At 34.9% G+C, this 17,088-nt stretch overlaps 2 protein-coding genes across 3 annotated transcripts in view; one reads left to right on the top strand and one right to left on the bottom strand.

Moving 5' to 3' along the window:
• LOC110449861 (nuclear pore complex protein Nup214-like) overlaps positions 1–2,462 on the bottom strand; it is a 31,202-nt gene extending 28,740 nt beyond the window's left edge. For both annotated transcript variants that reach the window (XM_021496995.1, XM_021496997.1), the window contains exon 1: positions 2,292–2,462. In XM_021496995.1, coding sequence (XP_021352670.1) covers positions 2,292–2,333 — 42 coding nt within the window. In that variant the 5' untranslated portion in view covers positions 2,334–2,462. The remainder of the gene's footprint in view (positions 1–2,291) is intronic.
• A 384-nt stretch (positions 2,463–2,846) lies between these two features.
• On the top strand, positions 2,847–17,088 carry LOC110449860 (serine/threonine-protein kinase Nek7-like). The gene is made up of 9 exons (XM_021496994.1): positions 2,847–2,949; positions 4,499–4,691; positions 5,130–5,192; positions 5,559–5,669; positions 6,006–6,114; positions 7,246–7,353; positions 9,535–9,629; positions 10,548–10,661; positions 11,427–17,088. The coding sequence occupies exons 2-9, from the start codon at positions 4,512–4,514 to the stop codon at positions 11,703–11,705; spliced, it is 1,059 nt and encodes a 352-aa protein (XP_021352669.1). The 5' UTR covers positions 2,847–2,949; positions 4,499–4,511; the 3' UTR covers positions 11,706–17,088.

Below are 17,088 nucleotides of genomic sequence, written 5' to 3'. Positions count from 1 at the left end.
TTACTTTTATTCTCTCCTTTCTCTCACTCTTATAACCACATGCACATGTCTGTTAATACACCCATAATATTATAGTATGTGTGTATTGACAGACGAGGCAAGTACATGTGCTCTAACTTCCTGAAAATACTCACACACACTTCATTCTTACTGGCTAACATTGGCTCCTCACTCTCTCTGAGTCAAGGCTCACCCTGGACCTAAACAAGAGGTCCAGATGGCCAGTATTGCTCACCTGGATATTTAAGCATTCATGACAAGATATTCTTATTGAAAGAAATACTGCAAACAAACATGCTAATGGCCACATATCATTACACTAGGCTTATTGGTTATTCAGAAGAATTTCTTCAAAGGTTTTTAACACTTTTGAACCCTGTGACCATTACAGAAACTCAAGATTATTTTTTTGCTTTAAATCACTCTATATCTAAAGCATGCTACGTATACTAACCTCATGACTATTCAGAAGAAAAATAATATATAGCACTGCATGCCAGCATGCTAGTGGCAAAATATCATCATTCTAGGCCTTATGGTTACTGAGAAGAAATAATTAAAAGGTTTTTACTTTTTTGATCCGTGACTTTATTTTTCATTTTGGGGGGAAAAATTTTTTGGGGGGGGGTAAATACTATCAGTCTCTCCATCTATGCAGACGATTTTTCAAACTTTAAGACTGACGAAATAACTGAAACTCCAGCTAGGGATAAAGAAGGGACTATTCACTAATTGTATGATTGTAAGCACTAGTTAACAAATGTGGACATCCTTTTGGTCTGAAAATGAATCTGTTTATTAACAGGAAGTTGCAAAGGCGTGACTAACAGATTTGTCGGATTCGGGTTGTGCAGTGGATAGCGCACTTGTCTTTCACCAAGGCGGCCGGGGTTTGATTCCCCAATCTGACGTGAAAACTTTAAAGGTACGGGATTACCTGCCCGGACACATTGGCTTTCTCCGGGTACTCCTGTTTCCTCACAAATTAAGACCCCCCAGTGCACTAATATTAGTTGGAATAACATGTTTCATAATTGTTTTAAAATAGATAAAGTTTATATATAACTGATCGTGACCAGGATTTCAAGAATTACAAAAACAAATGAGGCTTTAGCAAAATAATTAAAAAAAAAAAAAAAAAATACACATGAATAAATCCTTTGCTGTAATTCAGGTAATATGGCAGTTACTAGGATTTTGTATTACTATTCAGAAAAAAATCTGTCTTTTATCTCTAATATATGCATTTTAATTTGTATGAGGCAAGTAGAAATTGTCTTTGGGCAAGTGGATTTGTAAGGTCAACTTGCCCTGGGCAAGTGCTTTGAAATATGATTTTACAACTCATTAGAGATTTTAAACAGTTTTGATGTTCTTAAACCATAACTGTGATTCTAATTTAAAAAACATTTCTCAATTTCCTTCTAATTCTAAGACATTTCACAATCGGAAATCTAAATAGAGACAGACATTTTCTCTGACATGATAATAAGTGCATGAACCTTCATACAAGAAAAAAATATATATCGTAGAAACACTGCACTGGCATTAAATAGTGTACATGCTGTGTGTTTGGCTATAGCCACTAGGGACTTATTGTGTTATCCGGGGACAGCACATGTACAGTGTCCAACCAACTGAAATTCAAACATTTTTTTTTATGTTTCATGATGTCTACCAAATATTATACTTCATGATATATGGTACATCATACATCAATTTAAAGAAAAAATATTTTCCTGTCAATTAAGACTGCTCCCGGCGTAATGTTATGACAAAAAGGCATGTTAACATGGTCATATTACTCAGGGGGGGGGGGGGGGGGGGTTNAAACCTTGATTATTTATTGCAATTAGTACAACTTATTCTATTCATATTATTACGAAAATTATACAATCTTATATAATATATTATATAGTCAAATTCTTAGGACCTTTTGTTGTCTAAGTAATTAAAATCTTTACTAGAGGATCCCATTGGAAATAAGCTGCCATCCAGCTTTCATGGGATATCCTTTGTAAAAGCTTAGTCATCATGCAGATACATTGTATTTATTGTGCTCCAAAACATGTGATATTAACCTTGATGTGATAATCTAAATACTGGGATAAATCTGTGATTATTATGCAATTGAAATCTGTGATCATATGTGATATTTGTACTTATATCATGCTTTTACCGAATAAATTTATAATTATTATCAGTACATAGTCACTACTGTGGTGCCAAATGCGCAGTTTTGGCATTTGAATCATCATTTGTTTCATTTGAATATTACAAAAGATGTATACCTTTACATCTCTTTCTGGAGGTACGCCGTCCTCTTCTGACATCTTGAAATCTTCCCAAATGGTCTTCAATAAATTTGTGAAGCGAGGAAGAAGCCAGAGAACTCGGACCGATTATTTTTTTCCTCTGGATGAATGACACGCATAGTAAACAGACTATACGCTACATTCATGTAAACGTTCTACCGACCCCGATGTTGATATTTTTGGCGGACATCTGAAAATGAAAGTACATTTTTTTTATTATAATTAAAATTATGTTTATATTTAACGTTAAGTGTGATACCTTCGGCTATTCTTTATTAAAAGATAATATATCGTTGACGCTAAAATGGCTAATACGAATGTGTTTGCTTACGCACACATCCAAAATTTGACGAAACACGAAAGCTACCGAACATCGTGACTTACACTATGGAAAAGTCTAGAAAAGTTCTGAATAGGTAGTCAGCAATCGGGAACCGTCGGCATTTCCCGTTAACAAACAAATCAATCGGATGATTCCGGTACTCTTATTCAAATCTAGATACGGAATTTGCCGACTTATTACGAGTGGGGTTGTCAGGAAAACTTGTACATGCGCACCTGTTATTGCTGTACATATTTCGGGAAAGGACTATCGATATACAACAAAAACACCTTTATTCCGTCCAGTTCACAGGTATGGTAGACTTTAGATCCAGAACAATAAGTCAATAACTGGAAATGAAACAAATATTATAAAAAACGCATGCGAGACAGAAGAGTTCAATCGGCAGCAACAAAACTGCAATGTCAGTGTCAAAACAAGGGTTTTGTTGAGATCGATTAGCAGAAAAATTGTATGTAAAATGTTGGAGTGCTATTTAGATAATAACATTTACATTCACGGCAAAATAGCCCTCCCAACGTGTCTTGAGTTTTTGGGATTCGGTTAAAAAATCATTCCACACAGGTCCTTGTGGTCAAACTACTTCCCAGCTGATAAGGAAAGCACCCGGTGACCCCAATGTTGTGATTATCAAATTGAGACCGGCATAGAATGATCCATTGAATACCTACATTATTTATATGAATTAAATATTAATAGATATTTAGTGGAGTGCTACTAAAATAGTTATAATAATGACAGGGTTCAACACTAGCTAGTCTAAGAATTAAATTTGTAGATTTCAGCAAGGATTGACTAGTGTATCACCAAACCTAACTGTAGCCCAATTCTTTTGGCCCTAACACCAGACTTTATGACATATAGATATCTGGTGTTGGGCCAGAGCGCACTGACCTATATGAAAACGTGGAATTCTCCGCCACCGTTTGGTATCGGATAGTTATGATCGAGGTGCTGATAACAAAAATAAACTATGACACAACACATCCCTCACATTATATCGATAAATGGATTATTTATTGATCCAAATCAACTCTTTTTATCACCAACAGCTGCTAAATTCCGTCAGTAGATTCCCCGATTTTCAATCGTTCAAAATGTCCCACCTGAGCGAATACCATTTTTGTAGGTCATGGGGTGACTAATCAACAAACCGTAGTGATCCAGTGAGTGACTGAAAACGGAATATATTATTCTTGTTTAAAAGATTTCCCGACCGCATCTTTTTGTTGATAAGTCACTCCCCGATACCAAACCGTGTTGGATAATTCCACGTTTTCATATACATGTAGGTCATGTTGTTCTGGCATCTATATATATGTCAAAAAGTGTAAGTCTGGTGTTAAGGCCAGAGAAAACTCGGGCTAACCTAACCGGTCCTTTAAATTTGGACTTGTCAAATGATACCTTATCACAACATCATTTGAAAGACAGATTATAAAATAAGAATATTCCTTTTGGAAAACCGTGAAACAAAGCAGAAAATCTGGTAGCCCCATGCAGGAATCAGGCTGAAATCGGGTAGTCCTGCATGCATGAGCAATGGTTTGCCATATGGGTGTCGGGCAAGCAGAAATTGTACGAACCTGAGGATGAAATTGGAAACAGTCATCAGGAAATACTGAATCATCCAATGTGCATCAGATATTTTTTTTGTCATATGCATGGCGTCAAGGAAAAGGGCATGGTGCAGCCCCATACTAATCATTCTTGTGGGAAACACTATTCACAGTTTGGCACTTTTTCTTTTAAGTGAATCCCCATTTTGATGGAGATTATCAAAACATTCTCGAAGCAATGTCTTAGAACTAATTTTATCTCTTCTGATTGCATTGAGCAGGTGGATATAGGCCATGGAGCCTATGGATCAGGACGAAACCCTCCAACAGGCCACAGTGTACCAGAGAGACAGCGTATATGGCACTCTAGGGAACTTTGAGATTGAAAAAAAAATTGGCAAGGGTCAATTTTCTGAGGTTTACAGAGCACGATGTAAGGTTGATGGAAGCGTTGTAGCTTTGAAAAAAGTTCAGGTAGGTCTCCCACCCAATATTAATATATCCATTTGTCAAAAGTACAAAAGGGTAGGCCTAATTTGTTTTTCTTATGACATCATCAGATTGAATATAGGGCCGAAATGTGAAGTGATGAATCTTTTCTCACATTGTGAATTTAATTTAGTGCTTGCTCAAAATGCAAGTTCGCTCTATCGTAGTCATATGGATGTGTTACCAGTGATATCTATCCTCAGAAGTGGTGTACATGTACACATTGGTAATAATCTGTATACCAGGCATCCTGGTCCCACTTTTGGGGTTCAGGTAAACTGTCATATTTCTAAAACAAGTTATTAATCTTGAGGGATATTTCAGCAAGTATTTAGATTAAAAGATATAGTGCATGTACAAATATACTGAAACAATTTCACACATATACACTAAAAAAATGATAGTTCATTTTCTCTGTTTCAGATATTTGAAATGATGGATGCAAAAGCAAGACAAGATTGTATAAAAGAGATTGACCTCCTGAAAGTAAGTATTTTACTTGTCATAATACATATATCTATGTCGTTCTTTTGTATATAGTATATGTTTAATACAATCATGCATATATAATTTATAGTGTGGAACAAAATAGTAGTAACCATTTTCTTCTATTATTTGAAAATTGAATCTGCTTTGATTTGAGATAGCTTTGGTGTCTCTACACTGCGAGACCTGCGATATGATAAACACTCACTTTGTTTTATTTGAGTGACAGAATAAACTTATAAGTATGATAATAGTGCTTTTATATGTCAAATTGTTTTTTAGAATAATAGTATACTGACGATTTACCATTGCAGTTTTCCTAGTTTATTATTTATGTTTGATTAATATCATTTACTTCTTTTTCAGCAATTGAACCATCCAAATGTGATAAAATACCTGTCGTCTTTCATAGAAAATAACGAGCTTAATATTGTACTAGAGTTGGCAGATGCAGGGGATCTGTCTCGTATGATTAAGGTAGGTCATCATGATCAGTATATTGTGTGATTAGTATGAAAAAACTTGTTTCTATCTACAAGTTTTCATACGGGTACATGCAAGATTGTATCCCAACTGATTCACTAAATAGAAATGTAAACAATTTTCTGAGTTTTGGCCCTTTTTCCTGAAAGAATGTGAAACATTTAATGTCCATTTACATGTACAAGGTAGTTGAAATATTCTTTATTCTGCAATTATATAACAGACTTGTCAATCATGAATTAATATTGTTGATTGTACATATCAATTTACAAATAATACCTGGTAAGTATTGCATACAATGTTTATGAATCTACAATCTGTATTTTTCAGCATTTTAAAAAACAGAACAGATTGATACCAGAGAAAACGATATGGAAATATTTTATACAGATATGTGGAGCTCTGGAACACATGCACTCCAGACGAATCATGCACAGAGGTAGGGACAGCTGTGTCAGAAACAGGATTTCCAACTCTCAACTTCATAATATTCATATTAACCATCTTTCATGGTAGATGGACATTGCAGGTCTCCCAAATTGTAGCCTGTTAGTCTGAAGCTAGTGAAATTCCTAATGGGACTTAAATGGTTCCTTGTTTATGACCGGCTTACGAAAAAGGAATATAAATCATTAAAGTAAAAATAATGGAATAGGGCTAGTCTGAATTAATGAGTAACATCCGATAAGAAAATCACCGGCCTGGCCAAGGCCATCCTTGATACTCCAGATGTTACACTCACTTTTGCTCTCTGCACCCCTGGAATATATCATAGCAAAGTCGAAGGCTCCATGAGCATCACCTTGTGGATGAAACGAGAAGACTAATTTGATCCTTTGATGTACATCAAAAGAATCTTTCGGTAAGATTGACTGGCTTTGAGATCGGGTGTTGCTTCCTGTAATCTTCAAAGGACAGGTATCAGCCTTAGCGATTGGTCAGGTTTTTTCACCTGAGACCAATCAAATACCTAGTTACATGCTTTCAATTTTGCTATGACAGGTACAGAGAGCGAATGTGAGCGTAACCCCTGGAGTATCTAGGATGGGCCCTGGGCAGGTGAAAATTGGTCTGTTAGCTTTATAATATTATTGACCAATGAAAATCGGACTACACAATGTATTACTGTATTCATGTCTAGCTGAAATATTACAAATGCTGTTGACAGTTAGAATAGCTTTATTTCATTAGAAAAAAACACTATCGATATTATAAAGGATATTTCCATGAAGTATATGTGTATATGAATATATATGAGCATTTTTGAACAATTTTTGAAAAGCACTTGCCTTAAAGACAACAGGTTTTGAAAAAAATACTAGCTTTGCCAGAATGATGAAGGGCTCTCAGTTTTGTTAAAATACTGGTACATTGCCTGGGCTCATATTCCAGGTGATATGGGTGAAAGTATTGAAATATTTTAATCAACATTGAATAAACCATGACACTTGTTAAAATGTGATGGCACTTGAACTTCAAAAAATGGATGCGATAGCAATTTTTCTGCTATTTCATATTCCTTTCATTATTTTCAAACTTTGATTAATATTTTTCAAAAATTCCTTTTCAGACATAAAACCAGCCAATGTATTTATTACAGCACAGGGCAGAGTAAAACTTGGGGACCTTGGATTAGGTCGTTTCTTCAGCTCAAAGACCACAGCTGCTCATTCCCTAGGTAAGTTGCATGAGCCTAAATTATGTGGTTATTTTGTTGATTAGTACAATACTTTGTTGTTTCTGTTGGTAATTTGGACCCCTACTGTCCCCATGTCATACTACATGTGCCCCCCCTCCCCCCTCCCAACTCACTCCAATTTCCATTTCTCCACCTTCCTCATATATATGTATTGGTTCTGTAACGATCTGGACATTGATCTCCCCCCCCCNAAACGACATCTCAATAACCAAAAGGCCCAGGATACTGAAATTAGGCCTGTAGCATGCTGGGATGAAAGACTACCAAGTTTGTTCAAATGAATAACCTTGACCCACTTTCAAGGTCACAGGGGTCAAATGTCGTAAAATCTTTAAACGACTTATTTTCAATCACCAAAAGGCCCAGGGTACTGATATTGGACCTGTAGCATGCTAGGATGAAGGACTACCATGTTTGTTCAAATGAATAACCTTGACCCACTTTCAAGGTCACAGGGGTCAAATGTCTTAAAATCTTCAAACAACTTCTTCTCAATAACCAAAAGGCCCAGGGTACTGATATTGGGCCTAAAGCATGCTAGGATGAAGGATGACCAAGTTTGTTCAAATGAATGACCTTGACCCACTTTCAACCTAATGTTCTTGTTCGACATTCCAGGTCACAGGCATCATATGTTTAAATCTTTTAATAGGTTCTAATGAATCAAACACTGATATTCTGCCTGTAGCTGTATTTAAGTCCAATTTTAAGATTACAACTGTGAGATTAATACCAGGTGAGCAATGCAGGCCCATTGGGCCTCTTGTTTCTATTACCCCTTACAACATGCATTTTATCACTATTTGAAACCACAGAGGTTTGTTACAAATGTGACCCATATGAGTATATATAGCATATGTGTATTAGATTTGTTTGGAACCCTATACTACTTGTATTAGATTTGTAACCAACCCCTGTGTCGGAACCCTATACTACTTGTATTAGATTTGTAAACAACCCCTGTGTTGGAACCCTATACTACTTGTATTAGATTTGTAAGGGACCCATGTGTTGGAACCCTATACTACTTGTATTAGATTTATAACCAACCCCTGTGTTAGAACCCTATACTACTTGTATTAGATTTGTAAGGGACCCATGTGTTGGAACCCTATCCTACTTGTATTAGATTTATAACCAACCCCTGTGTTAGAAGCCTATACTACTTGTATTAGATTTGTAAGGGACCCATGTGTTGGAACCCTATCCTACTTGTATTAGATTTATAACCAACCCCTGTGTTAGAACCCTATACTACTTGTATTAGATTTGTAACGGACCCATGGGTTGGAACCCTATACTACTTGTATTAGATTTATAACCAACCCCTGTGTTGGAACCCTATACTGCTTATATTAGATTTGTAACCAACCCCTGTGTTGGAACCCTTTACTACTTATATTAGATTTGTAACCAACCCCTGTGTTGGAACCCTATACTACTTGTATTAGATTTGTAACCAACTCCTGTGTTGGAACCATATACTACTTGTATTAGATTTGTTACCAACCCATGTGTTGGAACCCTATACTACTTGTATTAGATTTGTAAGGGACCCATGTGTTGGAACCCTATACTACTTGTATTAGATTTGTAAGGGACCCATGTGTTGGAACCCTATACTACTTGTATTAGGTTTGTAACCAACCCCTGTGTTGGAACCCTATACTTCTTGTATTAGATTTGTAACCAACCCCTGTGTTGGGACCCTATACTACTTGTATTAGATTTGTAACCAACCCCTGTGTTGGGACCCTATACTACTTGTATTAGATTTGTAACCAACACAGGAGTTGGTTACAAATCTAATACAAGTAGTATAGGGTTCCAACACAGGGGTTGGAACCCTATACTACTTGTATTAGATTTGTAACCAACCCCTGTGTTGGAACCCTATACTTCTTGTATTAGACTTATAACCAACCCTTGTGTTGGAACCCTATACTTCTTGTATTAGATTTGTAACCAACCCCTGTGTTGGAACCCTAATTATATACTACTTGTATTAGATTTGTAGCCAACCCCTGTTTTGGAACCCTATACTACTTGTATTAGATTTGTAACCAACCCCTGTGTTGGAACCATATACCACTTGTATTAGATTTATCACTTTATGGGACGCTATACTACATTTGTACTTACTCTTTTTTTTGCTACTAGTTGGGACCCCATATTATATGTCTCCGGAAAGGATCCATGAGACAGGTTATAACTTCAAGTCAGACATGTGGTCCTTAGGATGTCTGTTATATGAGGTAAGTATTATTTGACGGATCAAATAAATCAGTGTACTTGTTCAAATAGAACTTAAAACTTCAGGTTCACCTTATTCCAAGTTAAAGTGAGTGAACGAGTTATTGCATATTCTTTTCTTATGTATTGTGTTGAGATTAAAAAGATGTAATGAGGATTGGCAGGGATTGAAGGTCAGCATTTGGTTGGTCTGATTGTGCCGTGGATAGCACTCTTACCTTACCAAGTTGGCCAGGGTTTGATTCTTTGATCCCCTGCCACTACCATCTGAACCAATAAAAGCAATTACAAATGTACTAACAGTTGATAATTGAGGTAAAGTACTTACAAAGTCATCTCAAATCTTTGACCTTGACCTACTTTCAAAATGGTTCAGACTTAAATAGCTTTTTTAAAAATGTTACGGTCATAAAAATTGTGCAGTGGTTAAGTATTCTATAATTTTACAAAATAAGGGTCCCAGTTAGTATTGGAGGCCAACTCAGTCTCTTGTCGGCTATTAAATCTGTCAACGGTACGTGTGGCTAAGAAATTAACCACGATAAACGAACGCACTTGGACCGTTCTATAAGCAGAGCTATAAATGCACAGTTTCGGAGAATAAAAAACAGTGTATCAAGAATAGTATGACCATCTTTCATCTGTCCACTGAATTACATAACGTATCTTAAAAACTACATGTAAGTTGAATTGTTTTAGAAAGAAATAACGCAAACTGGCAATAGTCAGCATTTTAGTTTCAGTCAGGTACATCTGGACGCCTCAATCTACCCGTTCAAAATTTTCCTGAGGTCAGCCTTGGTCCAGATCTGTGCCTGTCGTTTTCTTTACAGGTTCAACCGTTTCAACCGGATACGCGAATGTACTCTAAATGTTTAAAAGTCTAGCTTAACTCAACCTTAAAAATGTGTCTTCACTAGATGGCAGCTTTGCAGTCCCCTTTCTATGGAGACAAGATGAACTTGTACTCTCTTTGTAAAAAGATTGACCAGTGTGATTACCCACCTTTGCCAGCCGATTGGTACTCAGAAGATGTGAGTATAGATGATTCGTGTTGTATTGGTTGTTATATTTCTTTCAGTGGAGGATTTTTTATGATTTTCTTTTTTCTTTCTTTTGCACAAAGTAGATATAAACAAGTATTTGTTCGAGATTGATGCCTCATGTTACAGCATCCCATTAGACACTGGTATTCACTGTAACATACATTTTCACTACAATCAAGCAAGTTGTTATTTGGAAGTTTGTATCGGATGAACATATAATAGTTAATTTGTACATTTATTGTGGCCATGTACTGAACATGCTTGAGGTAAGTATATTATATTCTCTCATTTCCGTGTGTGCAAGATAGCGCTGTGCATGGTAAGAAAAGGGTATAGAAAATTTCTATCTTACACTCCATTTCATGTGACGTGACATCACATTGGCTCAACAACAGCGTGACATCACGAATTCGAAAAAAACACCGATGCCGCAATGCGTAAAAGCCAACGTGATAAAATTAAAATTATTAACCGTGCACGTTGGAAAGATGAGATTATTTTTTCTTTGCAAACTCTGTTTGCAAATACAGAGTATGCTAAAATTGATATTTTCAAAATGGTAGCCAGTCCAAACGCATTTTCATGGTTATTCTGGTAGTTGGAATTAGAGAAAAATACCCATGCCCTGTGTGAATCATTATTAGAAAGCTAGGCTTCACAGGTATAACAACAAATTGACACAGACATATTATATACTGGCCCAAGTGTTCCCTGGGAAGTGAAGGTTTTATAAAACTTCCTTTATTATTTTAGCTAAGGAACCTGATTGCCATTTGTATCAACCCAAAGCCAGAACAGCGGCCCGACATTACCTATGTAAATGAAGTGGCTCAGCAGATGCACCAACGCCACAGTCAGGCCACACCCACCATGCCACAGGCCCAGCATCCACATCACCCCCACCTCCAGCAGCCTCCAAACCAGACACAGTTCCAACAGCATCCAGCCATGGTTGCCCAACAACCACAGTTACAACAACAAGAGATACCCCAGCAACCAACACAGCAACCACAACAGGAACAAGTTGTGTAAAATACATCACCAGAAATGATCCGTCTCATATTCAAAACCATATTAAATTCAAAGGAACAGTATTACATTTTTATTTGATCAATATTGCTCATTTGAAACGATCACATTTATCGCTTTCCATTTGACATGTGCATCATGTGTCCTTCTAAACGGTTGTTAATTTTAGTGAACAATCTACATGATTGACAAATTCATGTTCCTTAGCCATTGTCGGAAGTGTGAAAATTGTATTACCACGTAACCCGTAGCTGAACACTATGTTGAAAGCTGATGTTGAATAGTCACGGGTCTCAATCTTAATGCATGAATTGGAGAAATGTTTTGATCAGAGAAATAGTAGAAGGCAAGATTATGAAATCTCTCTGGGTTTGTTTATTCAATTTTTTTATTTAACTGTACAGGTTATTCAAGAAATTCAGGCCTTGGGAATAAATGGGATTTTTCATCCTTTAAAATTAGAAACTTTACATTTTAAATTTGGAAATCTTTATACATTTTTGTAGCTAAATAAAATGATTCCATTTGATCAATCTAAAACTTAAGGCCTTGTGGAACTATATAATAAATGGAGTTAGTATTTAAGATCCATTCTTCTGGAACTAAAGCACCAGTATAACATGAAACATCACTTTCTTTTGTAATTTTCTGCTGCAGCCACGAAAAACTGAAAGTAAATACACAGTGATATTGTATGCATGTTTGATATCCATCGTATCAGATCATTGTATAGTTATCACTTCTCTGTACAGGTTCAAGGGAAGTAACTTTAATATCAGCACGTGTCTGAACTCGCTACATTCCACATAAGTATCTACTTTATTGACAAAGTGGATTCGGTTTTGTTATATATGTGTTTGTTCATTCATAAAATCATGTGTCAAAACTCCCATCAAACATTATTGAAATGATACAATAAACACAAATATGATATGAAAGGTTATAGATAGTTTTATAAGAGATTAAACATTTTGTGATGCCTATTTATGAAAAATTCAAACCAGGCTAATAAGGCCATTTATGAAGTAATAAAACTTTCCTAGAATCACATTTAATATTTTGCAAGTAAACTTTTGAAATTAGATAATCAGTATATTTAATGCAGAATTAACTGGTGTGTCAAAAGTAAAACTGATCAGTATGCATAGAATACTCAATACATTTGAGTTGGTCCAGTACAGGAGTACAGTAGATCTACACATGAAGTAATTTGTAGGTTAACTAATCAATTATAGTTCCTCAGTTAATTAACTGGTATTGTTAATTGTGTGATGTTGTAGATTCTGTCATCAATGTGTTAAGCTCAGTTCTGTTGATCTGTTTTAATTGAGCAGAAATGTATCATTAGTCTGGTTCTATCAGATGTTTTGATTGAGTAGAAAAGTATCATTAGTCCGGTTCTATCAGATGTTTTGATTAAGTAGACTGAAATCCATCATAAGTTTGTTTGGCACTATGTTATAGTTTTATTTGCTAAGCATCAAATGTTTGCATAATACTGTAGACCTGCTGTTGTTATCTAACCCTCATGGATTGTGTATAGGGAGGTCATTCACAGACTAAGGATTATCAGTTGTTAGAGTTATACATTTTTTCTTGTCTTTCATTTTTTTTTTATGGTGGTTAATAAAAAAAAAATGAGGGCTTTGTTAGCATTCCAGATCACTATACTATGTTTTCTGCTGTTTATTAGATCTGTAAGAAGTGTTATAATTTATTCATTTCATTTGTCCTCAGACTTGGAAAGATCTGCTTTAGAAATATGAAGGCATGGCCTCAAATAGATTCTGAAGTTGTATACCAGTATTTCAGTATGTTTTACATCATGGAATTATGGGACCATGAAAATACTTAAACAATGCTGTCCTTATGGTTAGTGTCTGGAATAGAAAACAGAAGCATCTGGTGTTCATTATTGACTTTTTCTGTTATATCAGATCACTCAACAACAGTTCCCTATAACTTGTGAGAGTCATTTTAGTTTACAGCATTCATCATCAATTTCAACTTTAAAAGACTATTAGGTTAGAACCACTGGACTAAATGAAATGTAGGCCTGCTGTGGACTGAGAGGCAGGGCACCTATTAAAGTTTGTATGAAGCATTCCGAAACCAGGAAATTGGTGTTGTATAACTGGGGGCTTAGACTTTGTCCCCCATCCCTGCCCTACCTAAAGCAGAGGTGTGAGACTCATGTGGGGCATTTGAATAGCTGCTATAGGCTAATATATATGTATTGTATATGTTTGACATTTTTTGAATCCAATTCGGTATGAAGCTCTAGATCAATTTTAACCAAAATTGAAAAATGCACTTACATTCCCCTCTACAAGTACCAAACATTGTTGTTGTAAAACTCCTAGGGTTGGAAAAAGAAAATTGCATCCATTTACTCGGATAACAAATAAAAACAGCCAATAGATCCAAAATCCTCTTTTTTGGTTTAAGATAATATCCAGAAGTTTCTATTTACTGAAGTAGTTTAGCATTTATGATTATTGTGATTTTCAGCATTATTATTTGTTAATTATTGCAGATTTTTGTTTTACTTAAGCATTTTAATCTAGCTGATTTGCTGGCTCGTGTGAAACCAACACTGTTATTAATATATATTATTGATTCACTAGATTAGCTGTGATGTTTTAAAAATAGAAGTCAGAGAAACTGACTGACACTTGGTCCATAGATAATTAATGAATAGTAAGGCATTGTATTATCTGGACAACCCTTAAGTTCATCCTACATAGTTAATTTTTGTTTGTACAAGCAGATCTGTTCAAATTAAATCATGTTTAACATTTATGATTTTGTCAGGGAGAAATATTATTATGTACCTTGATTGAAGTTACTGATCATCATGTTATGAAGATGAGAAATGAGAAAATAATTTAAAGAAAAGTGTTTATGCAGGAATGTGCACGTGTTGTTATGAATATTTTGAAGAAGAAAAAGAAATGTGTCTGTGTTGGAATGTGTTGTGATATGTTGAAGACAGTTTTAAATGAAATTTGTCTATGCTGGAATATTTTGAGTTACAAAGATGTTGAAAGGATTTAAAGAACTGTTTTTCTATGCTGGAATATTTTAAGATGTGAAGGTGTTGAGAGTATTTCTGGAGAAAAAAAATGTGTCTTTACTAGAATGTGTTGTTTATGCAAAATTTGAACTGCATCTTTAGTTTTCCTACATGTACATAATAGTACTGTAAGTTAACTCTAAAAACTTAATAATTCTTAACACAGAATTATTCCGTCCATTCAAACTAGAAGAATAACATATTTTTTGTGTAAATAAAAGGTTAATAATTGAATATCTAAATTTATTAATTTATATTTTCTTCTTGATGTTTTATGTCTTAATGATGTTACTGTTGTAAATAATGTACAGGTGTGATAATATTTTCTCATTAAACCATCCTTTTCTTCCCAACCACACTACACCTGCAATGCACTCCATTTAAACATGTTCAGCATACAGTTTGCGTTTGCCAGGAAGTTGATTTTTATATTCAGGATTATTTTATTTTAATTGAGTAACAATGGTTCCCTGGAGGAATTTCTGTGTAGATCAGACTCCTGGGGTTTTGATGTGTTTTTAATTTTGATCTGATGTTTGTTATCAGGTACAGTACTAAACTACTTCCACATGTATTTAAACTGAACCTTCTACTTTGATCTATTTTAATGTTTTGGGATTGTGATGGACACTCATTTTGCAGTTGGACCTCGTTATTACAAAACAAAACAAGTATTAATTCAGTATTTATTTCGAAATGTTTTGCGATTTAACCTGGCACATTTAAAAGGTCAATCAGATTGTTATGTGGTCCCAGCAATACTGTAAACATACCTATCAGTATTTCAGTGTTCACCTTATACTCGTAGCAGTTTTCATTTTGATTGGAAAGCTCTACATTTTACCTACCACCAAATGTAAAATCACTTTATCTATGCATTTTATAGATAGATTTAACACTGAACATATGATACTTGTAAATGCAGTCACTACCTGGTAAGTGAGTGCTTAATCATATTATAAAGTAGGTTTTCATTACAATAAGGTTGGATGGTAAACTTGCTTAGACATTTGAACCAACAGTTGCTTTCTCATTTAGTGCCTCACTAGTTAGTGTACAGTGTTCTATTTAGTGTATCTTAGCTTTGGCTCCATAAGTGACAAGTCTACTGTTTAACCTAGAAATGTATGAGTTGACAAAAAAAGTGCAATAAATTGTAATTGTCACTTGGGTTTAGATCTTGATATAGGTTGAAATTATTCAGGCATTAAGTCCTTTCAACTGTTTGAATAGAATGATCACTTTTTAACTGTATGTTAAAGATACTTATACATTGTATAAAATGTGTACATAAACATTGATGAAAACAATACATTTATTTAAAAAAAAAAAATGTGTATGATTATAAAAGGTGTATTTCACTGTCAGGTGTTTTAGTGAGTTCATCCTTTGCTTGATGTGGACACTTAATTGTACATTATAGGAGTGCTACTATCTTATATTTTATTGTTATGAATTCCATTTTGAGGTTTGAAATTAATTTAGATAGATTGTCCCATGACCCACTATTGTGCAATTTGTACATAATGTATTGTGTTGTCTCCCCTACGATTAAATAAGATGACACAAACTCTTACACTAAAACCCAGTATCTTACTATCTATGTTTAATCTTAGATACACTGAGTACACTTGTTAGTTGATTGTTAGTATTGTTAAATCCTCTAAAGTATTTAGACTACATGTACTTGTTGTCGTTGTTAAAATAATTCTATAAAATCCTTTGAAATATTGAATTACAGTTTACAAAAACAGAAACTTGTCTGGTATAATAGAAGTGTTTGACATCGCATTTAGTGCTAAAATTTTAAAAATGAAAGTACCAATGTCAAAGGTTAGGGTATATACCGGTAGATACTGCTACATCAGTGTTTCCTTAGGTTCGGGTTCATATAGATCCTGTTCCATCAGAATTCCCTAAGATACTGCTACATCAAGACTCATGTAGATTGGGCTATGTATATACTGCAACATCAAGAATTCTTTTTACAAGGTCAAATACATGTAGAAACTGATACATCATGGGGTAGCAATTAATATTATCTACATCAAGTGTTACAATTAAAAAAAGATGTTTTTATTCTGAACCCATGTTGACTAATTATTCCTTGTGTGCTGTATTGTTTGTTAAATCTTCCAGTGTTTCCCTGGTATTGTCTATATGTATTGAAAGAGACAGACAGAGAGAGAGATAGAGAGAGAACCAAGTGATTTTTGAATGAGAAATGTTGCATTGTCAAGACATGCATGTTAAGCTGATGTTTGCTATTCAAAAGATATATAGAAAATAAAGTCACCTTTTGAAATGTTA

The sequence above is a fragment of the Mizuhopecten yessoensis genome, unplaced genomic scaffold (assembly GCF_002113885.1).
Source record: "Mizuhopecten yessoensis strain PY_sf001 unplaced genomic scaffold, ASM211388v2 scaffold4835, whole genome shotgun sequence".
In the NCBI taxonomy this organism is placed as follows: domain Eukaryota; kingdom Metazoa; phylum Mollusca; class Bivalvia; order Pectinida; family Pectinidae; genus Mizuhopecten; species Mizuhopecten yessoensis.
The sequence above is the reverse complement of the archived record's forward strand: the minus strand, read 5'-3'. Positions and strand labels throughout refer to the sequence as shown.

Excerpts from the sequence above, each read along its gene's own strand:
- LOC110449860 (XM_021496994.1), top strand. The coding sequence starts at position 4,512 with ATGGAGCCTATGGATCAGGACGAAACCCTCCAACAGGCCACAGTGTAC. Across the intron at positions 5,193-5,558 it reads AAGAGATTGACCTCCTGAAA|CAATTGAACCATCCAAATGT; the intron begins GTAAGTATTTTA and ends CTTCTTTTTCAG. Across the intron at positions 10,662-11,426 it reads CCGATTGGTACTCAGAAGAT|CTAAGGAACCTGATTGCCAT; the intron begins GTGAGTATAGAT and ends TTATTATTTTAG.